The following is a 25,556-nucleotide window of genomic DNA, read 5'->3' as shown; positions in this document are numbered from 1 at the left end:
CTGCATGGTTATAGTTATACAGACACATAAATGAAGCATATCCATTACTAATAAAATCATCTTTCTTTCCCCAGTCTGTACCTGGAATCTGTGGTACCAGTGTTATTGCATTACCCTTCTACTTAAAAACGCTGTATTTTCAAACATTTTCTTAAAATTCTAAAATTTTTTTCCTACTTCCCCTTGCTGCTGAATTGAGCCACTCTTACTTATGGAGCATAGCATATCGTTTCATAAAGAATCATTTCTTATTTGCTTGACTTTTTCTTTTATTTTTTTTAATATTTATCTTTTAATTGTAGTTGAACATAATACCTTTATTTTATTTATTTATTTTTTTATGTGGTGCTGAGGATCAGACCCAAGATGTCGAATGTGCCAGGCAAGTGCTTTACCACTGAGCCACAACTCAGCCCTATTCTTTTATTTTTAAAACAATAATCTTATTTGTATCACATTTTTTGAATAGTTTTATATTTTTGTATTTAGAAAAATCAAGAACTTTTTGTCACTTAGAATTCAAAGAGGAAAAAAGAATAAAATTTAATAAGTATCTTTTCTCAAGGAAAATTAATGATTATGCTTATAAATAGCTCTAATACTTTATCACTGATTCACTAGCTCATGTCAATGCCATATTATAAGCTACTTCCTAATATAATAGTATTTTTGTTCTTTTTGTTGTTGTTATATATCTGTGACATCTTTCTTCTTTTAACCACTGATCCATGAAAAACATAAAGTTCTTTTTTCAAGCAGTACATTTTAAAAGTTGATCTAAATGTTATTTATATATTCATTTATTGTCTTCTATGTGTGAATATGTTCAGGGCACTTTGGGACCCTGCCTTCAGATTGTTTATAACTTGTTACAGAGGGAAGAATCATGGATACATAGGCATTTCAATATAATAGGGAATTTTAGTGATATATAACACACCAATGTCTTCCTTTTACTTAAATGATAGACACCAAAGCCTAGGATGATTATTTGTCCACAGCCACAAAATTTTTGGCAGAACCAGAACAAAAGAACCAGAACTCATTCTTTGCTTTTCCATTTTAGGTGGATGATACTTTTCTTGGCATAAACTTTGTCATTTTCTTGCTTACGGAAATGTTACTAAAAGCATTTCTTATGCTTCAATGGTAAAGCAAAATTGATTTTATTTATACAACAGATACTTATTAAATGGCTGGAATATGTGATATCCTCTTGTAGAGACTGCAAATGAATGTATGCTGACGAACTAGGAACATTTGTGGGAAAGTGGTGTGTTAAATCTGGAAAGAACTTTTTTTTTTTTTTTTTTTTTTTTTGTAGAAACTGAGACAAGTGTTAGAATGTTGGTTCTGTGACCTCTTGCCTGTATGACTTTCTTCAAGCTGCTAAATCCCTTTGAATTTTTGTTTTGCATTCACTCATTGTGTTCCTACCACATGCCCCACATGCCGAGCACTGTATAGGTACTGGGGATAGGGCAGAATTCCTGTTCTCATCAAACAATCATAGTAGAGTAAGGTAAATAGATGATAAACAGACGAATAAGAAAAAATATATAGTATCTTTTTCCTTTCCCCCTCTTTGTGATGCTGGGGATTGAACCTAGGGCCTTGAGCATGCGAGGCAAGCACTGTACCAACCGAAGTTAGCCAATCCCAAAAATACAAATTCCGAATGTTTTCTCTGATATAAGGAAGCTGATTCATAGTGGAGTAGGGAGGGGGAGCATGAGAGGAATAGACGAATTTTAGATAGGGAAGAGGGGTGGGGAAGAGGCGCAGGGGGGTTAGCAAGGATGGTGGAATGTGATGGACATCGTTATCCAAAGTACATGTGAATTGGTGTGAACATACTTTATATACAACAAAGAGATGAAAAATTGTGCTGTATATGTGCAATAAGAATTGTAATGCATTCTGCTGTCATTTATTTTTTTAAAAAATAAATTTTTTTTAAAAGTGAGAACATTAAAAAAGATAAAATATATATAGTATGTTGTGGTAATAAATGGTATGGAGAAAAATAAAGCATGTATTCAGGGTGCAAAATGAATGGGGCAAGGGATTATAATTTTTAATATGATGGCCAAGAAAGGCCTTACCAAAAAGCTGACATTTAAACAGAGATTTCATTTGCAAAATGAGGATACAGATTGAACACATTTATTTGCTATAGCATTGGTTCATTGTTTCTGATGAGCCATCCCAAACTGCTTTTTCTAGATTGAAATAACCCTAAAGAAGTTCTTTTGTGTTTTATCCATCAATTATACTGTTTCTACCATTAATGCCTTTTTGTTACCGTATAATATGTTTTTGTCTCCAGAAAATATGTTCTTTTCCTGAATATAAACAGAGAATTTGGTGGTTAAAAACTGACTACAAGTTGAAGTGCCAGTTTGAAGCTTTTTTTAAAGGGATAGTAGATGAAGGTAATGCTCTGTATAGAGCAAAATCTGAGAATCATTTTGTCATGACATACTCATCTTTATTATTTTCAGTAGCTACTTTAAAATGTTCTTGTGGATTCTTAATAAACTTGGTATTTGAAATACATTTAAACGAATAGCACACAAATTTTCCCACAGAGATCTATTGGTAGTAAATGTATTAAAGACAGTATAATTAATACATCTACTAATAAATTATATTAGAGCCACTTAAAAGAATTTCAAGAGGATAGACATCAGCTGGTATACTTCTGGTTATATGTCAGTTATATTCTTTTTTTTAATATTTGTTTTTTAGTTGTAGTTGGACACAATACGTTTATTTTATTTATTTATATGTGGTACTGAGGATCAAACCCAGGGCCTCATGCTTACTAGGCGAGCGCTCTACCGCTGAGCCACAACCCCAGCCCCAGTTATATTCTTAAGATAGATATGAAATAGAGATTGATTAGTTTATTTGCCCCATTTTACTCGGGGGAAAAAAAGCCACTTATTCCTCTGGACAAATGATGACTTTGTATAAATTAGGAGAAAAGAAGAGTTAGTTCTTGAGTGGATTTAATCTCACTTTCCTAACCCCATACAAATTACCTTTTTTGCATGACATAGACCTCAGATTCTTAGGCACCAGTCCTAGTAATAATACATAGAGAATTTTATCTGCTTAAGGACCATATTATAATGATTATAATTGGTGCCAGTACCAGGAAGCCTTCCAAGAAAGTAAATAGGCTCTTCCTATAAAAACAGCCTATCTTATAGGACATGTATGAAGTGCTTATAATACACACATAATACATACATCACAATATACATACATATCAATAAGTGATTCTATTTAGAAAGCTTTTAAAATAAAATATATTTTGGACTGGAAGGTGTAGCTCAGTAGAGTGCTTGCTTAGCATATATGTGAGTCCCTTGGTCTAATCCCTAGGATGGACAGATAAGGTGACATTTGTGCTAGGCCTTGAAGGATGGGAAGAATTTGTGTATGTTTTGTCTTGTGAAGCAGACAGTTCATGAGTGAAAATGAATGATTTCAAAGCTGAAAGGCATGGAGTATAACACGGAAGAGCAAAGAAGTCAAGTTGATTGGATGGAGTATACGTAAATAAGAATAATCAGAACACATTTGAAAAATACATATTTAGAAATAACTTTCTGCATGCCAAGCTCTGTTCTAGGTTTATCTCTGGTGATGAGCAAGATAAACAAGGTTCCTTTTCTGTGGAACTTACATTGTAGCAGAGATGGAAAACAAATATAAGTTAGGTAATTGTGGATATTGTTATTATTGAAAATGTGATAGAATAGTGAAATTATTTTTTAAAAAGTGTTCAAAATGTCCTTTATGAGGAAGAAACACCTACATTGATACTTGTGCAATGGAAAGAATCAGCATGCCTGTGTTTGGAGAAGTTGATTTCTGACAGAAAAAAAAAGCAAGTTCAAGGCTCTGAGATACCTGGTCAAGGAATAGAAAGGTGCCCACTATGGCTGGAGCCTAGTGATTTTTTTTCATCTCAGGACCTCTTTATTACAATAATGAATCTTAAGGATTACTGAGGATCCCAATGAGTTTTTGTTTTTTGTAGGTTATATGTATTAATATTTACAGTATTACAAATTAATGCTAAGGACTTAAAATATTTATTAATTCATTTAAAAATAACAATAATTTCTTATTTTACATCAGTAACATTTTAAAATTAAAATGGCTCATTCATTTTCTCTTGCACTTGAATTTCTCATTGGTAACAAATACATGCTGAAGTTACATGTTGCATATTGATATCAGTTGCTTTTCTTGAAGTTACAGGTTCATTTTGTTCATATTCAAGAAAATATCTGTGAGAACAAAGGTAGACTTAGTGTCTCATTTAACTAAAAACAATATTTTCTGCAAAAAAGATTGTTCAGTTTGCAACTCATTGGTATAAATGCTTTTCCTCAAGAAAGTACTTTAATGCATACTTCCCATCTTTCCCATAGGATATTAAAAAGGTGTTCAAAGGTAAAGAGTTAATAAAGTTTATAATTTTCACAACGTTGTCAAGAACATTCATAAGTAAAAAGAGCTTTAAAAAAACAGTGGATGTGTAGTGGTCAATACGGTGACTATTAATAGAGGTGGTTGTTTCGTTGTTTTTTGCTAAGGCACATACAGTTTTATCAGTATGGCTTTTGTATCCTCCAGTGCACATCAACAAAGTTCTTTTGAAAATAGTTTTGGTCTTGTTCACTCCCTGAAAGGTTTTTGGGCCTCCCAGCCAATAGCAGATCATATTTTGGGAACCACTGCTATGAAGAATATTATTGATAATTATAATATTTTGATCGTTTTCATTTAGTATTTTTTTTTTCCTAATTGGGTTACCATAGAGAGAGTGGTCGCATGCAGTAGTATTATATGTGTGTCTAAGCAAAGACTCTTATAGTTTAGTTGGTATCATTGTCTTATTGGCTATATAATAAGATAGCTGCAAACTAATATACAGAAAGTATTTATATCATAAAATTTACAAAGGGAATTTTATTTTATTGATCTTTTATTTGGAGTGTGATTCACATTTTTTTCCAGTCATGCTTTCTGTTTTGTTTTTAGGCCTGCATTGATGACAATGTTGATATGGTGAAGTTTCTGGTAGAAAATGGAGCAAATATCAATCAACCTGATAATGAAGGCTGGATACCACTACATGCAGCTGCTTCCTGTGGATATCTTGATATTGCAGAGTAAGCCAGTTCTGTGTTTTAGTTTTATCCTAATAGTATTTTTAAAATGTGAAATTTTTAGAAATCATTGATTAATGAGTAAACCTTTACATCAACTTAATTCATGAAAATTATTATTCCCGGAAAAAGAATAAGTAGTTCTTGGGAATCCAAATGTGGAATTTCTCAGTGTCAGATGTTCTTGTCTCCCCACTAGCTATCCCTTTGGTATTTTGTATTAATATCAATAACCGTACACATTCTCTATCCACATCTTTTCTTTTGCATGTAGCTATATATTGTCAAATGATTGGATTTTAACATATTAGTAGTCCTAGTCCATGTCTATATAATCATGAATTGTTAGGAGAAATTAATAATAATTCCCAATTGGCCTATTCTGCTATAGGAATAATGTGATACTGGTTCTCCAGTTTGTCAATTTGCTTAGTTTTTCTTAAGATTATTTTCCAAAAAGTATGTTTTTTAGAACATTTAATGAGAAATAGTCATTGTATTCTCAACTACCTTTAACATGTTGATACTTACCAAGAAAATCTTAATTCTTTCAAACATTGAGCATGGAAGAATAGGTATCTTGAAATTTATTTTTATTATATTATTTTTTCTTGCTACTATGTATCTATACCATAAACAGTTTTGTTGTCCCTTTTTTCATGTCAAAGCTTATCAACAAATAGATAAATTGGAGTTCTGTATAGTAGTCCCTGCTTATCCCTAAGGGATACTATTCCAACATCCCCCAGTGGATTCCTAAAACCACAGATAACACCAAACCTTATATATATCATGTTTTTTTCCCTACACATACATTTATGATGAAGTTTAATTTATGCTGGTCATAACAACAATAACTAATAATAAAAATAGAATAGTTATAATAATGCTATAATAAAAATTATGTGAATATGGTCTTTCTTGGAAGAGTCAAGACAAATATTAACATTTTCAGACCATGGTTGAATGCAGGTAACTAAAACTGTGGGAAGTAAAATTACAGATAGCAGGGGATTATTATCAATCTATTTTAGTAAGACTATGTAGTTTTATGTATTACAGATTTTAACCCTCCCCCCCATATGAATGTTGGAGATAGGTTGCATTTGTTTCAAGGGAAAACAGTATACAGTGAAATGAAAAGTACACTAGTCTGAGTTCATTCCTGACTTTGCCACTCCCTACAATACATCTTTTTGTAATTTGTTTCTTCTTTCTAAGCCTTGATTTTGTCTATTATAAACTAAGAAAGTCTTTTTGCCATTGCAAAACATTGGTTGTTCAAAATTACAATCATGGTCCCAAGTTCTTTACCCTCCTGTATGTATTTTTCATGCTCACCAGAAAACTTAAATCTCTTCTTCATAGAAAAATAATAGATAATTGAGCCATTTATCTTCTACTAAATTCAAAATTTAGGCACTTAGGCTTAAGTAAATTGATATGGATTATAAATGCTTCTTCAACCACTATGGAGGAATGTGACCTTGGCAGATTGTTTAACTTTTCTAAGCTACAGTTTTTTTCTCTATAAAATGGAATTAATATTTCCTGGGATTGTTTTGAAAGTTATCTGAGGTAATCCAGCAAATATAATATCTGCCACATAAGAAAATACTATGTGTTATTTCTGGGTAAAGAAAATTCACCCTCTTTCTTCAGATGTTTAATCCTTGTGTTTCCTTTTTAAATTCACGTTTTTGAGTTTGAGAAGGTCATAATAGTTGCCCTGAGTGATTTCCTTGCTAGACCTATCAGGTCAGTTGGTATGCTCTTAGTTGCAAGTAAAAGAATACCCAATTTTAGGTGACCTGAAGAGTAAGAACGTTTGTTGTATAGGATCCTGCATTTAGAGGATGGGCTTTTAAGTTTATTAAACTCTTCAGTGATGTCAGTGAGGGCTTAAGGTTTTCCTGGGTGTTTTTTTTTTCCCCCCTTAATTTACCAGATAGGGACTTAGCCTTGTTTCCTGTTGGTCACAGGATGATTGGTACAATTCGCTTTTAAACATCCACGTCCAGAGAAAAATTAAAAATGAATCAGGGCAGAATAGAAAACATCTTCTTCATATTTTGTGTTTATCAAGGAAGGAAACCTTTCCCAGACAGCCCACTGATATACTGCCTACTTCCCCTTAGGGGACATCACTGGGCCCAATCATTTGCCTGTGTCCTAGCCAGTAAAAGCAAATACCTGAATGCCAAAAAACATGAGAATGAGGAAGAATAAGCAATTTGTTGCAGCTTCTTTTCAGTAGGGTAAATATTAATTTTTTGAAGGACAGAATACGAGAGTGTGTGCTTCAGAACTTGTGCAAACAAAAATGACATGTTTTGGCCAAGGGTGACTAGAATTCAACTACCTTTCCATAAGCAGTTTTAGTTTATGGTCATGGTGTAACTGAAGTGTTCTGAGTCCATAGTTTCTTTGAATCATATTAAAGTTAGAAGAATGATCCATTTTCCTTTTTGTTGTCTCTGCCATCTTTGTGTGTATATGTGTGTGTGTGTGTTTAAATAATGACTTTTTTAAAAAATAAAAGGCAGTTCAACTCTAGTATATGTTAGATTATTTGTTAAGACGATGGTAGTCCTTTCAAATGTTCCCTTATTTTTATCAGTATAGTCTCTGTCAGCAATTAATTCCTCTATAATGAGAGGAGTTAAGGAAACCCCGTTTTTCTTGGGCAAAGAAAAATATGTCATAGTTACCAAAGAGGTAGGGTGAAGATATTTCCCAGAGGAGCATTTATAGAGATGATAGAAGGCTGTATTAATAATGACATAAAGACAATAGTTATAAACCAGGTATGACCTACAAAAAGTAGGGAATGTGGTCACTTTGGTAAGTGAAATGTTAAGATTGGATGCAAATCCTGGTTCTGCCATTCACAAATTTTGTGCTCTCTATGATTTAAGATTCTTTATAAAATGGAATGATTCAGCTTCTTCTCAGTTCTTATTTATCTTATTGCATTCCCCTTCACATGTTTTTTTAAATTCTGTCAATACTAGGCTATTTTTACTTCTGTAACATTCACTATTGGTTTAAATATCAGTGTGTCTTTCCTTATAGTGGTTTATTTGCCTTTTTGCATTACTTGAGCAGCTACCAAGCTCTCAAAATACAATTTGAATAAGTGTCATATCTTCCAGGAAACCTTTGAACCTTTGTGATATTTTTCTCTGATTCTTTTTTCAATTTTGCTTTGATAATTTTTTCTATTGGTGCATTATAATTATACATAATAGTAGGATTTATTGTTGCATATTTGTACTAGCACACAATATAACAATATAATTCAGTCAATTTACTCCCCATCTTGTCTGATTCTTCATCATCTCTAATATGTCATTTATTTTCATTCTTCTTTACCACAAAATAGTACTAATTCATTCCTGTTGACCTGAGCAAGCCCAGATCAGTTTACTCTGAAAATTTGAAGGTGATTAGTATATTTTTTACTTCTGTTGGAGATAATAAAACAAAAAAATTGACACTGTGTAATATTTATGGAAAAATATATATCTTAATTTAACGGTGAAAATATTATGTTTCCTATTGTAGTATCTGGTCTGTAGCCAAACAGAATACAAGTAAATAGAATACTTGTAGCTTCTCATATTCTAGCTCACTTACCTTTTCATCAAAATAATTATCATCAAGCCCTCCCTACTCTTTTAAAAAAAAAAAAAAAGGTTAAAGTATTAGGGAAAACTTAAAGTAGAGATTGTTGAATGAAAGACAAATAAATGAGGTTAGTTTAGGGAGTCTGATGTCTGATGTTATGCTCAGCATATGCATTGTTCTAACAAATGCTGTCTTGAGTTTTTTAAATATTTTTATTAGTTGTTGATGATTTTTTTTTTCTTATTTGTATGTGGTGCTGAGAATCAAACCTAGGGGGTCACAAATACTAGGCAGGCACTGTACTGCTCAGCCATAACCCTAGCCCCGGGACTTTTTATGCTTAGGAGTATTTTTACTTTGGATTTACTTTAGGATTATTTTTATTTTGCTTAGAGTTATTATTATGTTGTTTAACACATTTTTAAAATCATGCAGTTAGTAAATTGTTAAGCACCTACTCTCTATCAAGTCAGATATTGAAATGTATGCATTAATATCATTTTCTCCACTGCTTTGGTATGCTAAATCAGCAGTTTTATGGACTGAATAGTGTGACCCAAAAACTGTCTTGAAACTGGAATCCCTAGCATCTTGGAATATGACTATATTTGGAAGATGAGGACCTATAAAGAGAAAATTAAATTAAATTAAGGCTGTTAGAGTACTAACTGAATCTAATTAGTGTTGTTATAAGAAGAAATTTGGGCACAGAGACACTAGGGTCCTTCATATAAAAGAAAAAAGACTGTATGTGAGGAAACAGCTGAAAGGTAGCCATCTACCAGAAACCAGACTTACTCACACCTCAATCTTGGTCTTTTAGTCTTTAGAACCCTGATAAAATAAATTTATATTGTTTAAGTCACTAAGCCTATTGTTATGGTAGCCCTAGCAAACAAGAATAGGCAATATAATATTCTCACTGTTACAGAATATTTTTTCATAAATATTACAGTATCAATGGTCATTGTCCATAATTTTTTAGAAATAAAATTATATAGTATGACTTTAGACACATAGGTTGAGTATTCCTGATAAAAAAATTCCAAAATATAAAATGCTCCAAACCCCCAAATTTTTGAGTGCTAACATAGCAATCAAAAACTTCTGAATGATTTTGGAGCATTTTAGATTTGGGATTTTTGGACCAAAGATGCTCAGCTGGTAAGCGTCTACAGATATTCCAACGTTAAAAATAAATCTCAAATCAGAAACACTTGTAAAAAAAAAAAATTCTAGTTCCAGTCAATCCAGAAATCCAGATAAGGGCTACTAAACCTACACTAGAAATGGCAAATGATTATGGAACCAAATAAAATATGTATACAATTTTTTTTTTTCCCCACAGTACTGGGGATTGAACCTAGGACACTCTACCACTGAAGTACATACCCAGTCCTTTTTATTTTTTATTTTGAGACAGGTTCTTGTTAAGTTACCCAGGTTGCTCTCCAACTTGATCCTGCCTCAGTCTCCCAAGTCAGTGGGATTGTAGACATGCATCACCATGCCAGGCTATGTATATAATTTATTGCTCCAGTCTCTTACTGTCAGTTAGTTACAGCTGTCTAGTCATAAGTTAACTAAACTATAAACTTAAATTATTATGTTCAAAGCATTAAAAACTAAGTCCTAGGGCCAAAGAAAAAATCACATGAATGTAGAGGAGTTGTACAATGACAACATTTTATTTTCATTCCTTTTAGTTTGTTATATATAATTTTCACAAAAGAAACTTTTCATGTCTACTATTTGGTTACCCCCTAGTATGGTTCTTAATGGGAAAAATGGCTGTATGTTTTTTGTTCCCTATATGTACTAATTTTTTAAATAATGAGTTGGCTCACTTAGCTACCTTCCCTTCAGCAGGGACTAAATTATTTTTTTTCCCAATTTAAGTAATACTAGGAGTCCTGCATTGGTATGTATTTGATCTATTTCAGTCCATTCTGATTATCCTTACTGAGAGGAAATTGTACAATCTTTGGTCATTAAGAGTTTCTTCAGGGGCTGGGTTTATGGCTCGGTGGTAGAACGCTTGCCTAGCATGTGTGAGACACTGGGTTCAATCCCCAGCACCACATAAAAATAAACAAATAAAATGAAGGTATTGTGTCTATCTACAAGTGTGTGTGTGTGTGTGTGTTTGTGTGTGTGTGTATGTGTGTGTATCTTAGGTTGGCTTCTAAGTCATTGGGACATGACCCGATAAGGTGGTCTTTAAAAGCTTCCTTACTATCTGTTATTATAAGATGTTCCAGATTCATCTTGTACATTTTCTGTCCAAGGTTTGGATAATGCAGTTCTCCAAGGAGAATAGCAAGGAGCCCCGTTATTTGTAATAGTTGCTAAGAGTCTCAGTGCTAAGAGTTGGTCATTGTTTCTACTTCAGAATTAGCATCAGATTGTTTTTCTTTAACCTTTCTATCTTGTCATTATTTCTTTTCTTCCTCACTTCATTGACAGAAACAATAGGATTAAAATAATATATAATTACTCATTTGCTTTATCAATTGTTACACATATATTAAACAGTATACCACTACCATCACTAATAATAATATGATTACTAAAAGCATTTTGAGGTTTTATGTGTTTATTTCACTTGAAATAGTTCTTTTATATTATGCTAGGCATAGACATACCATTAGGTTCACATTTTAGTTTTTAAAATTTAATGTTGTTTTATAATTTATATAAAACACTAGGTTCCAATATCAATGGCTGATCTACCACCCTGTTTCTTCCCAAACCTTAAACCCATTTTTTAAAAATATTTTTTTATTTGTCAGTGGACTTTGTTTTGTTTGTGTAGTGCTGAGAATTGAACCCAGTGCCTATCACTGAGCCACAGTCCCAGCCCTAATAGGTACCATTTAAAATAATTAAATATTCTATTCCATTTTGCTTTTTTATTATAAGTATTATTATTTGAAATAAAAAGTGATAGAATATCACTACTTTGCTCTTTTTTACTTAATCTTAAGATCACCATATACTGGATGATAGAGATACTCCTTATTATTTTTTTATGTGTTTTACTCTGTTGTCTTTTATGTTGTAATTTAGTCTATCCCTCTTAATTAACCAATAAATGCTGTTTAATTGAATGACTGCAGTTTTAGTCTTGAGTCTCCCCCTCCTCCCCCATTTTGTTTTGTACTCTTGGAAATTATAGACATTTTTGTTTATTTGAAAAGTATTTTTCATTTTAATAAGGAAACTGAAATAATTTAATTATATTTTTGATATGGAAATGATTATTATTCTGATATAATCCTTGTGTTTTAGTTTATCACATTTCTTTTTTTTTAACCTTCCACTATGAATATTTAAGGAATGCTTTTTATCTTTAGTGACTTTAATATTGCCATAAAATTTTCCAATATAGGAAGAAAATTAGCTCTGTATTAGACTAACGTTATATGGTTTCATAAGTATTAAATATAATATCAGCACATTTAATACATTTTCCTTCCTATTTGGAGTAATTTTAATACTGTTGAAGATTTCTTAGTCTATAGGTTTACATTCAGTGACATTTTCATGGTTTTTATCCATAGCATAGAAAAAACTTGATTAGCTTTGTCACTTGATCATTAAAACTAAGTTATTTAAGATTATGATAACTTTAAAATATTTGTGGTGGCTTTTTTATGACTTGGCTTTTCTTCATTATAACCTTCATTATGTAAATATCCAACAGAATCCTCAAAGATTGGCTCAAGCTTTAAAATATGTTCAGTATCTATTTTTCATTACCTCTTTTTTTTATTTCTCATTGATTCTGGGTGCCGTTGTCACTGGAATTATTATCACTGATCTTAAGCATAATTGTCAACTTCCCTCCATCTGTTTTTTGACTTTGATTTTTTAAAAATAAAGCTAGATACCACATTTTTATTCAAAGCTTTTCAATGGTTTTATACTGTGTTCAGGGTAAAAACCAGAGTTCGAAGACCTACAGGGTATGTTTTTCTCTTACTCACCTGACTTTCTTGCTCTGTGTTCTTTTCTCTAAGTTCACATCTGCCTCCACACTGGTCCCTTGCTGAGGCATCTCATGGTCTTTGCACCTGCCGATTCCTCCATCTGAAATTCATTAATCTTTTTGATGCTTTTCACAATCGAAATTTGAAAGGAAGTATAATCCTGCATGAAACATTGTAATATAGTGGTTAAGAGCTAAGATTCAGGAATGAGACAGCTTTGTAAAGGGATTACTGTTAACTTTGGGCAGATTACTAGCTTCTCGAGCCTTTGTTTCTTCATTAGTATATTAATACTTGTTCTTTTTTTTTTTTAATTTTAATGTTTATTTTTCAGTTCTCGGCGGACACAACATCTTTGTTGGTATGTGGTGCTGAGGATCGAACCCGGGCCGCACGCATGCCGGGCGAGCGAGCGCGCTACCGCTTGAGCCACATCCCCAGCCCCAATACTTGTTCTTAATAAGATTATTGTTATATGAGATATTGTGCTAAGACAATTGCTACAATACATGGCACATATCTACAGAGTGAATGTTAGTTGAATTAACAGTAATTGTTCAGTAATTTTTGGTCACCAATTTTTAGTGAAAAGACATACTTTTGGTTTCTCTGAATTATTTAGCAAAGAAAACTATCAACTTATTTTTTGATTTTTTAGGGAAAACTTACCTAGATAAGAGGATCAGGGGAGAATGAAGTAGTCATTTGCCATATTTAAATTGATACTTGAGAGAATAAGTAGACTAGCAGATATATGACGAACACTAAGGAATAAGTGATTTGTTTTGTTTAGGGCATTTAAAAAGAGAGTAAAGGGAGCAACATTATCTATGATGAGCAGTTTTTGCCTTTAGGAGTTGGGAGCTAACTGCCTGAGGAAAGTCCTGTTATTGACGGGTAATATGTGACAAAGCCCTTTGACTGGCCTTCACTATATGGACTAATATTTGCTGCTTTTGCGGGGAGTGGGGGTAAAACCAATTAACTGATAACTCTGCAGCAAATAGGTTACTTCTAGTAATAGCACTCACTTCTTCATCCATTAGTAGAGTTGCAAACCTGCCAAAAGCTTTCATCTTTTTAAAGCCTGATAACTTTAACTGGGTAACCCCAAACTAATGAAACATACAAAAAAAAAAAAAAAAACTTTTGCTATGATAACCAAGTTGCATAGTTTGGAAAGACTGAAAGTATAATTGCTTTTTAATTATATGTGGTTGAGACAACTTAAAAGATTGAAAGAAAAAAATCTAGAAAGATTGTCTGCCTATTCAGATTGCTTGTTAACTTCAAGTTTTTGCTTCACTTTAGAGATGCTTTGAAGTTTTAGATAAGGTTTCACGGATATGGTTTATGTAAGAAAGGCAACATGAATTTATAGTCAGTAGAGAGATTATCCAAAGAAAACGTCTGCCCTTCACTTAAGGATGGGTAAACTATCATACATTATATCTTTTATGTTGAAGTAAATATTATTTACATACATGTATTATGTTTTATGATTCCCTATTTTAATTAGATTTTTGGTTAACCAAGCAAAAACTGTTCCAGATTGCATTGAATAAAAGGGCTTCTTTGGGGGCTTAGTTTTTTCAGGGAGGAAGCATTAATGGAATATAGAGTAGCAGATAGAGCATGCAGGGATTTTCATGCCATGCTAAATTTCTTTCAGTGGTAATTCTTTTTTTAAATTTTATTTTTATTAATTGTAGATGGACACAATACCTTTAATTTATTTATTTATTTATTTATTTATTTATTTATTTATTTTTATGTGGTGCTGAGGATAGAACCCAGTGCTTCACAACCCCAGCCCTGGTAATTCATTTTTAAGGAAGTGATGACTTTGAGTCTGTTTTTTGGGAAACTCTCCTTAGAAAAGTGGGACAAGAGAACTAAAGCAGTGTCAGTGAGATTAGAAGTGGAGATCATAAAGCAGTTTGAAGAATAAAATTAAGAAAGCTTGGAGTGATTCACTGAATTTAAGGTATTAAGGCAAACAGAAAAATCAGAGGTGGTGGTGATGATGATAATGTGCTTACTGTGTGCTTTTTTTTCAGTTCTCTAAGTCTTTTAGTCATTCTAACGTTCATATGAACATGTACTTGATACTACCTTACAGTTCCTATACACAATTCCAAACTTCTAAAACTCTGAATATTTATTTATTTATTTATTGTTGGTTGTTCATAACATTACATAGTTCTTGACATATCATATTTCACATTTTGATTCAAGTGGGTTATGAACTCCCATTTTTACCCCGTATACAGATTGCAGAATCACATCAGTTATACTTCCATTGATTTACATATTGCCATACTAGTGTCTGTTGTATTCTGCTGCCTTTCCTATCCTCTACTATCCCCCCTCCCCTCCCCTCCCCTCCCCTCCCCTCCCCTCTTCTCTCTCTACCCCCTCTACTGTAATTCATTTCTCCCCCTTGTATTATTTTTCCCTTTCCCCTCACTTCCTCTTGTATGTAATTTTGTATAACCATGAGGGTCTCCTTCCATTTCCATGCAATTTCCCTTCCCTCTCGCTTTCCCTCCCACCTCTCATCCCTGTTTAATGTTAATCTTCTTCTCATGCTCTTCGTCCCTACTCTGTTCTTAGTTACTCTCCTTATATCAAAGAAGACATTTGGCATTTGTTTTTTAGGGATTGGCTGGCTTCACTTAGCATAATCTGCTCTAATGCCATCCATTTCCCTCCAAATTCTATGATTTTGTCATTTTTTAATGCAGAGTAATACTCCATTGTGTATAGATGCCACATTTTTTTTATCCATTCATCTATTGAAGGGCATCTAGGTTGGTTCCACAGTCTTGCTATTGTGAATTGTGCTGCTATGAACATCGATGTAGCAGTGTCCCTGTAGCATGCTCTTTTTAGGTCTTTAGGGAATAGACCGAGAAGGGGAATAGCTGGGTCAAATGGTGGTTCCATTCCCAGCTTTCCAAGAAATCTCCATACTGCTTTCCAAATTGGCTGCACCAATTTGCAGTCCCACCAACAATGAACAAGTGTACCCTTTTCCCCACATCCTCGCCAGCACTTGTTGTTTGACTTCCTAATGGCTGCCAATCTTACTGGAGTGAGATGGTATCTTAGGGTGGTTTTGATTTGCATTTCTCTGACTGCTAGCGATGCTGAGCATTTTTTCATGTGCTTGTTGATTGATAGTATGTCCTCCTCTGAGAATTGTCTGTTCAGGTCCTTGGCCCATCTGTTGATTGGGTATTTGTTATCTTATTGTCTAATTTTTTGAGTTCTTTGTATACTCTGGATATTAGGGCTCTATCTGAAGTGTGAGGAGTAAAGATTTGTTCCCAGGATGTAGGCTCCCTATTTACCTCTCTTATTGTTTCTTTTGCTGAGAAAAAACTTTTTAGTTTGAGTAAGTCCCATTTGTTGATTCTAGTTATTAACTCTTGTGCTATGGGTGTCCTATTGAGGAATTTGGGGCCCGACCCCACAGTATGTAGATCGTAGCCAACTTTTTCTTCTATCAGACGCTGTGTCTCTGATTTGATATCAAGCTCCTTGATCCATTTTGAGTTAACTTTTGTGCATGGCGAGAGAAAGGGATTCAGTTTCATTTTGATGCATATGGATTAAAACTCTGAATATTTAAAAAATAAATCACAAGTACGTTTGGTATAGATTAAGTGGCCAACAAATAATCATGACCAGAAGTGGTGTGAGGCTATTTGTAGTCTTTATTTGTCCTATAAAATTGTAAATTTATATTTTATGGAAATATTGGTGTGTTTAGTTATGGAGTGCTGCCTCAACATCTGGTGGTGGTGTAACATAATCCATAGTATTATTTTTTTGAAATATGAAAAGTTTTAAAATTTGGGTTTGGATGAGGGGTGATAGACTTATATTAATAATTGTTACTTTATGGGTGAGAAAACTGAGTCATAGAAAGAAATTTTACTCATTAAGTGGCAATGTTAGGATTTGAACCAAAGTAGTCTAATTTTTCAAGTCTGCATTCTTAGCCTCTATAGTATGCTTGCCTCCCTTTTTTATCCTTTGTAATTAGGAAAATGATGCTGTTAAATTAATTTTTCCTCTTTTTTTTTTTTTTTTTTTGGTACGAAGGATTGAATTCAGGGGCACTCAACCACTGAGCCACATCCCAAGCCCCCCGCCCCTTTTTGTATTTTATTTAGAGACAGGGTCTCATTGAGTTGCTTAGTATCTTGTGTTGCTGAGGCTGCCTTTGAACTCTCAATCCTCCTGCCTTAGCCTCCCACGCCACTGGGATTATAGGCACACCAGCATGCGTGGCAAACTACTTTATTAAGGGATCTAAAGAGCAGTATTTGGGAAAGCAGAAGAGGAAGCAATGTACTTGAAAGTAGATTTAAATTGTTGAATTTCTGATAATAGTGGGAAAGATGTAATAGGAAGCCAGAGTATTTTTGGATGTATTAAAAAAAGTACACACTGCCAGGTGCAGTGGTGCATACCTGTAATACCAGCGCTTTGGGAGGCTGAAGCAGAAGGATCGAAGATTCAAAGCCAGCCCCAACTTGGTCACACCTTGCCTCAAAATAAAATATAAAAAAAGTGCTGGGGATGTTGCTCAGTGATTAAGTGTTCCTGGATTCAATCCCTGGTACCCACTCCCAAGTACAAAATGAATTTCATCAAATCGAAGATGTCTATATTGTAACACAGTGTGTCAATTACCAGTTTTAAATGTTAAAAATTAAATTTTAGACAGTTTTAATTTTTATCTCATAGGGGTTTTTTCCCCATAAAGTATTATTCTGTTTTAGAGTGTTGTTGATGATGCAATATTCCATTATAATTTTGGGGTTTTCTTCTAAGTCACTGATATATTCTGCAAGGTTTGATTTTTGGTGCTTTCTGGATTGTAACAGAAAATGTCAACAAGAAGTATTCAAACAAAACCTAGGAAGACATTTTAAATAGCAGTTAAGTCTAACAAACATGATTCCAATCGTTATTTATTTATTTATTTATTTATTTGGTACTGGGAATTGACCTGGGGTACTCTACCACTGAACTCCACCCTAAACCTTTTTTACTTTTTGTTTTGAGATGGTCTTGATAAGTTGTCCAGCTGGCCTTGAACTTGGGTACCCCAGGTGAAAACACTATGAATAATTGTGAATGATGTATGTGGATGGTAATAACAGTCATGTCATGTCTGGCCAGTGTTGATTGTAAGACATCATTGATTTGAGAGTATTTCAGTAATATTAAGATGTGGAGGAAATGTTCATATTCGGATTATTAAAGGATGAGTAGGGTTTTTGCCTCTGAGAATTGAAAACTTCAGTAATAAGGTAGGATGGTGTTACATCTAAGTGATTTTTAACAGATATGCATTTTTCAAAAGTTAGTAGGTGAACAGAGAAGTTATATCTTCTGCTCTGGGAAGAAATTGAGGGAAATAGAAAATGCTGAAGACAGAATCTTGAATACTGCTCTGTGAAAAGAATTTAAATAATTTAAATACTTCCTCACTTTCTAAAGTTTTTATGAATAACAATCTAGGTGCCCAGTTCAACAAATTAACTAATTTCTTTCAGAAGTGTTAGCTTGGTCTTTGGTATTGATGTAATTAATCATGGTGTAATTGTGGAACCATAATTTTAAGATATCAGAAATTGAGCAGAGTATTTGCAAGAAATCAGGAGATTAGACTAATAACATTATTTATGTTCAAAAATAGTAATTCTACCATACTTTTTTTTTAAAAAAAATGTTCTAATTAGTTATCATGACAATAGAATGTCTTTTGGCACGTTGTACACAAATGGAGCACAGCTTCTTCTTCCTCTGACTGAATATGGTGCAGAATTACACCGATAGTGTAATCATACATGTATGTAGGGTAATAATGTCTGTCTCATTCCACCCTTATTCCCATCCACACCCTGCCTCCCCTCCACTCACTCCCTCTGCATAATCCAGAGTTCCTTAAATTGGAATATCTAAAACAGGTTAAAATTGAATGTTATAAATGGTTCAGTTTCTTAACAACCAAAAATGTGACAAAGAGCGTTTTTGCTTCCAAGAAGATAGAATAGATATGCTCTTTCCCCCACTCTTTCCACTAAGTGCAACAAAAATGCTCACCAGGCTGTAATGAAGTACCTTAGTGCCTTTATTGCAATGGTGTCAAATTAGGTCAGGTACAGAGTCAGGGTTGCATCCTCTTAACAAGCCCTTTTTCCACCTGCAGTGTCAGTGGAGGAAGACCATTTGGGAAGCCCAAACTTCTGGCTTTTCTCAAAAATAAAATTTTAATTTGATCTGCAGGAAGTTTGATTTCAGGGACAAATTGTTTAATCAGTCCTGTTTTACACTGTGGTATAGAAAACCCAGAATGAAATGGGAAAGAGCATTCACATTAAAGACACAAGATTATTTACATTTTTTTTTTTTATTTTTGTTGCCTGGAGATTTGCAAAGAAAATAGCATTTATTTCTGAAGATAATAGTGTAAGTGTTCTCTTAACCCATCTTTGTAAGTTCCTGGTGCTTAGGTTTCAAAATTCCTTCTCCTAGGGTAGCTTTGAATAATTCATTTGGATTTTCAAGAAACAAATATAGTGCTATTTTACTAATGTTCTGATTCTTAAAAAGTTAAAATAACTTGATACTAGTTTTCCTACAGTAAATAAGAGAACAAATCATAGGTTTCAATTCTGAAATTTCTTTCTCTATTCACTGTTTTCATTATCCTCCCCTCCACCTGCCTTTTTTTCCTTTTCCTTGGTGCTAGGGATCAAACCCAGGGCCTCACATATACTAGGCATTCTACCACCCAGCTGCAAAGCAGAGTTTATATTAAAATATCATTTTTTAAGTGAAGTACTTTTCTTAAATAATTCCTTCTGTGGTTTAGTTTTTGACAAAATTCAGAAGATAATAAATACTATTTCTTCTAAATTCAGTGTACCACATCCAAGTTGCATCCAGTAGCTTTGCTAACAACTTATATCCTTTATTAGATTATTCAAATATTTAAATAGTTTTGTAAAAAATTTCATTTGGTTCATGTCCTAATTTTGAGGCATATTTGTTGATCCAAAATTATTTATAAAATCAGAGTTGCCCAATTAGTATAAAAGTCTCAGTCTTGCAGTTTACTAGCTTTTCATTTTTTCAGTTAAGAATTTTATCCTATATTTGTTGGCATTTCCTGTGATGACCTCCTTTGTATTGTTTAAGGAGCTAGTCACCATTGTTAGGAAAATACAACTCTGATTTTCTTTACCCTGAAGCACTCAGTAGAGTTGTCATTCTGATTACAGCTCAGTCTTCTTTCTGACTTTTCAGTTTGAGGCTCCTTTGCAAAGTCTGGTTTTTTTGCTACTGTTGTTATTGTTGTTGTTTCCTTAAAATAACTATCTCACATTTTTCCTAACTAGCAGTCAACACAGACTGCTTCTATTTCCCCAGTTTTTGTTGTTCTGAAAGAAATCTGGCCATCTCTTTTCAGGATGTTTAGGGTCCCTCAGAGTGAATTTCTAGTATTCTGTGTAGTCTATTTGCATAAACTAATAATCTCCCATTATTTTAAACATTGCTTTATTTTAATTATAACCTTACCGCATTTAAATTCACATAGTCCTAGAATTTTTATAAATTTGTGTTCAAATGTTTAAGTTAATGGTTGTCACATAAGTATCAGGTCTCAGAGGTGGGAGCTAACTAAATTCAAAACCTGCAGGGTATAAAGGTTTCTGCTTTTTTTTTATGTAACCAACCGTTGAATGGATTTTGGAGATTAGTCATGGTAGATGAGAATTAATGCCATGGTGTTTCATTTTTTTTTAATATTTATTTAGTTTTTAGCTGTAGTTGCACACAATACCTCTATTTATATGTGGTGCTGAGGATCAAACCCAGGGCCTCGAACATGCTAGGCGAGTGCTCTACCACTGAGCCACAACCCCAGCCTTCATTTTTTTTTAAAGAGAGAGAGAGAATTTTTTAATATTTATTTACTTTTTTAGTTTTCGGTGGACACAACATCTTTATTTTTATGTGGTGCTGAGGATTGAACCCAGCGCCCCACGCATGCCAGGCAAGCGGGCTACTGCTTGAACCACATCCCCAGCCTGATAGCCTGATATGTCTTTTTTTTAATACTTAAATTTGTAAATAATAGTTGTAGGAGAGGTTTTGAATTGTATGCATGCATGCAGGAATGCATACATACCAGTGCTTTTGGCTCAGGAAGTGTTCCCAGCCGTGTTTCTTGCCAGCAGTTTTAGAAATTCACTCTTTTTAGTTTCTCTTAACATCTTCCAGTTTGCAATAAATTTGGAATTTGCCATTGCTTGGACCTGATATTTCCTTGAAACTGTGCTTCATATAGTTTCCTCTGCTTCAGACACTGCAGCTACTCTGAGGTATTCCTTTTATTCTCAGTCTTTATGACTTTTGGATGATTTTTAATATCTAATCAGAAAAAATTTTTATGTAAATATTCTTAATTGTTTGATTGGAATTTTGCCTAGTGTAATAATTACATATTATCTTGAATCATAGCACAGTTTTCTTATTCCACTTAAATCTTATTTTCCTGCTTCAGACTCATTTATTTGTATTACTTAAGAAAATGTTCTGTTTTACTTTTATATTTTTTAAAACTGTGAAAACAAAATTTTGCCCCAATTTAAGTATAGCCTGGGTCAGTAGACGTCTTGTGTAGATCATAAAATTGTTTACAATATATTAAGTGTAAAATGCCAGGTTACAAAATGATGTGGTAACTGTTTTTGTAGACTGATTCACATTTACAGAATAAGTTTATTACAGAAAATGAAATAGAATTTTCCCTTATCAACACTTTGTTGTATCAGAAATGATACAAATCTTTTCAACCTGCCTTGTAGAGATAACTTATCACTGTTAACAATATGGTGTATATTCTTTCATTCTCTCTCTCTCTCTCTCTCTCTGTTGTGCATGTATATGTACAATAAACAGAAACATTGATCTGTTCCTTTACTTACTCTCAGGAAGATAACCTGGGTCCCGAAGTGCATACACTTCATGTCACAGAGCTTTGGTGCTTTTTGTTCTTTTTTATCTAGAGCATACTGTTCCTCTGTTCTGTTTTTTATCAATACCTACACATTCATCAGATAAGCCTTTCCTGAGTTCACTAAATCAATTTTTCCTGTTACATACAGGTTGAGCATTTTTAACCTGAAAATCCAAAATCCAGAATGCTCCAAAATCTGAAACTTTTTGAGCTCTGACATGATGCCACAGGTGGAAAATTCCATACCTGACTTCATGTGACAGATCACAGTCAAAACGCAGTAAATAAAAATAAAAATATCAATAACAATAAAAATATCATATAAAATTACCTTCAGGCTGTGGGTATAAGGTAAGGTGTATATGAAACATGAATGAATTTTTTGTTTAGACTTGTGTCCCATCCTGGGATATCTCATTATCTATATGCAAATATTCTAAAATATGAAAGCCAGGAAACACTTTTATTCCCAAGCATTTCAGATACCTATACATTATTCCCAGATGTCACATAATTCTTTTTCATAGTATTTGTTACAACTTTACATTTACTTATGTCATTAACTCTTCTTATTAGATTTTTTAGCTTTTTGAGAGGAAAGTCCACGTTTGTTTTTTGCTTACTATTGTATTCCTGGCATGTAAAATACTGAACACTCTAAATATTTGTTAAATTAGTGAAAACATTAGAAACACAGGCAAAAAATGTAAAGAAGCAGTTTACAAAAGGAGAAATACAGACGCCAGTAAATATACCCAGTATTTTCAGTCTTGTGTGTGATTGGGAAATAGAAATTAATGTCATCTCTACTATCTTGAACATTTTTATAGACTTATACTGTCAAGTGTCCATTTAAGAGCATGTTTTTTAAGAGGATAGTATTAAGTGAAAGTGTGTTCCAGCCATACTGCAAAATATTTTTCAGCTATAAAGAGGAAAGTCTTGCATTTTGGTTCATTTAGAGTAATCTCATTAATTTTTTTTGTTGTATAGAAATTACCATGTGTGTTTTGCACACATATTTCCATAGTAAAGGAACCAGAAAGACTTTTATTATACCGTTGATAGGGTTTATCATGGTAAGGTTTATCATGGTAAACCCTATCAACGGTATTGAACATGGTAGTAGAAAGAGAAACAAAAAGGAGTTCCCTCTCGCCCACCAATTCTCTCTCAGTGGACTTATGATTGTTATTTTTTAAACATTTTAAAAATATTTATTATTATTATTTTTTTTTAGTTGTAGTTGGACACAATATCTTTAATTGATTTTTATGTGGTGCTAAGGATCTAACCTAGGGCCTTGCACATCCTAGGCGAGTGCTCTACCACTGAGCCACAACCCCAGCTCTGTTATTTGTTTTTTTGTTTTAACTATTGAGACTATATAGTTAGTTTAAAAAAAAAATTAGTTAGGGATATCAAGAAAAGACCCATTCTTTATATGTGGGAGAAAAAAATCAGAGATACCAAAATCCTGGTCCAATTTAGATCCATAAGTAGTTCTAGGTTTAGGATTTATATAAATAAAGCTTAATGACTCTGGAAGATGTGTACTTGACTCAGTGAAAGGGATTAATAACTTTTGGAAAGTTTGAGGAATCTTGTGGGTACTTTCTTAGAATTGTGTGTTGCATAAAATAAAATTCAAAGTACAGTTGAAACCAATTATACTGGAATTCGTTTATTAAAATGCTAGAAAAACAATGCTTCTGGTGTAGTTATGTATCTGCTGCTTCAGTAACACACTATGATAACTACTAGGTCTAATAACTACTCTGAACTTCAGAATAAGGATGAGCAGAAACAATATTTAGAATTATCCTCATAAACTGGATTTTTAAATGAACTTTCTGAATTCTACTTTTGGACACCGGTTAAGAACCTTTGCTTATGGGAATTAAACTGGGAGTGTAGATTTCAGGAAACCAGTACCTATAGAGATGGTGGAGACAGTATGATCCTGTGTAAGATTTTCTAATTATTATTAAAAATTAACATTTTTATACTAGTACGGGAGTGTGTATGTTATAGGAAATTTAAGAAATCCAAATTTAAAAAAAAACATTCTGTGGTAGTTATCTTAAAATTTAAATAATCAGTATATTTTTTAATCCCTGCTTTCTACTGATTCTCTGATGGATGAACTTTCTTCATTTGATACATTTCATTTTTTTTTTCAGTATTTTTGCTTAACTAGTTTTGCTGTGATTTTACAGGTTTTTGATTGGTCAGGGAGCACATGTTGGTGCTGTCAACAGTGAAGGAGATACACCTTTAGATATTGCAGAGGAGGAAGCAATGGAAGAGCTACTTCAAAATGAAGTTAATCGGCAAGGTAATATTAAAAACAACAGGAAAAAGGATTCTTAAAACTGTTCAGAACGAATGGATGCTGTGTTTTTCCTATAAAAGTGTTTGTTGACATTAAGGATGATCATATCATCAGCTTACCAAACAACATTTACAGTATGATTCTGTTTAAAAAAATGAATATTTGATTCTTAGTTTTCTTTTTAATATTTTTAAAATTGAAAGAAATCAAAAGCAGCAAGAAGGCATAAAATTATATGGAAATAGAGGAATTTAAGAACAAATTAGAGCAGACAGAGGGAAAAGAAAGTGTGCAAAATGGGTGTGACACTTTGTAAATTTAAATGCCATGGTCAAGAAGGCCTCTGTAGGTCAAGAAGGGGCATTTAAGTTGAGATCTGAGTGAATCCTTTGGATCTTGGCAGAATATTCCGGACAGATGAAGTAACAAGTATAAAATGAGGTGATACTGTTACATTCAAAGAAGCAGCAAGTACACTAACTAGCATGAATGGAGAAGGCAGAGCAAAGTAAGTAGGAGGCAATATCACATATGGTCTTGTGAGTCATTTAGAGGACTTTGGGGGCAAAGTACTAATGTGATCTCATTTACTTTTTAGAAAGTATCTCTGGCTGTTGTCTTGGGAATAGACTGTAGGAAGGCAAGGTGAAATGTCAAATAGGAAATATTTGGGATAATTCAGGCAAAATAAGGTAGATTTAGACTTGAGAGGTTGTATATTAAGTGATGAGAAAAGATTTAATTATGGGTATATTTTTGAAGGTTTGGCCAAGAGAATATAGGGTATGTAAGAAAATACATTTTTAGTCTGAGCAGTTGAATGGGTAAAGTGTCTATTTGAGTTGTGAAGATCGTCAGAAGAGTATGTTTTAGGGAAAGATCTGGAGTTAATCATTTAAGACATGTTAAGTTTGATTGCCTAGTAGGTATTCAAGCAGTTGAATATGTGTGTTTGAAGTGAAGTACAAGATTAAGATATAAATTTGGTAGATGTCTCTTTATAGGTGGAGAATGATTACTAGTGGTGCATTTTATTTTGTGAGTGATAAGTATTCTAAAATTATAAGTGATGATTGTACAATTTTGAAGATTTACTAAAAACCATTGACTTGTATAGTGTACACACGCGCGTGCGTGTGTATTTAATACATATATTATACAGCAACTCCTCTTCTGGGTATATATCTAAAAGAGTTAAAAGCAAGTTCTTTTTTTGCAGGGGAGGGGGCTTGGGATCAAACTCAGGGGTACTCGACCACTGAGCTACATCCCCAGCCCTATTTTGTATTTTATTTAGAGACAAGGTCTCACTCGCTTTTTTGCTGAGGCTGGCTTTGAACTTGCAATCCTTCTGCCTC

The 25,556-nt window shown here is 33.3% G+C and overlaps 1 protein-coding gene across 6 annotated transcripts in view; it reads left to right on the top strand.

Moving 5' to 3' along the window:
* Positions 1–25,556, top strand: part of PPP1R12A (protein phosphatase 1 regulatory subunit 12A) — a 139,851-nt gene that overhangs the window by 41,701 nt on the left and 72,594 nt on the right. For all 6 annotated transcript variants that reach the window (XM_081310752.1, XM_081310751.1, XM_081310750.1 and 3 more), the window contains exons 2-3: positions 5,065–5,195; positions 24,083–24,201. In XM_081310752.1, the coding sequence (XP_081166878.1) occupies positions 5,065–5,195; positions 24,083–24,201 (250 nt within the window). The remainder of the gene's footprint in view (positions 1–5,064; positions 5,196–24,082; positions 24,202–25,556) is intronic.

The sequence above is a fragment of the Spermophilus citellus genome, assembly GCF_964194105.1.
Source record: "Spermophilus citellus genome assembly, chromosome: 10".
Classification (NCBI taxonomy): domain Eukaryota; kingdom Metazoa; phylum Chordata; class Mammalia; order Rodentia; family Sciuridae; genus Spermophilus; species Spermophilus citellus.
The sequence above is the reverse complement of the archived record's forward strand: the minus strand, read 5'-3'. Positions and strand labels throughout refer to the sequence as shown.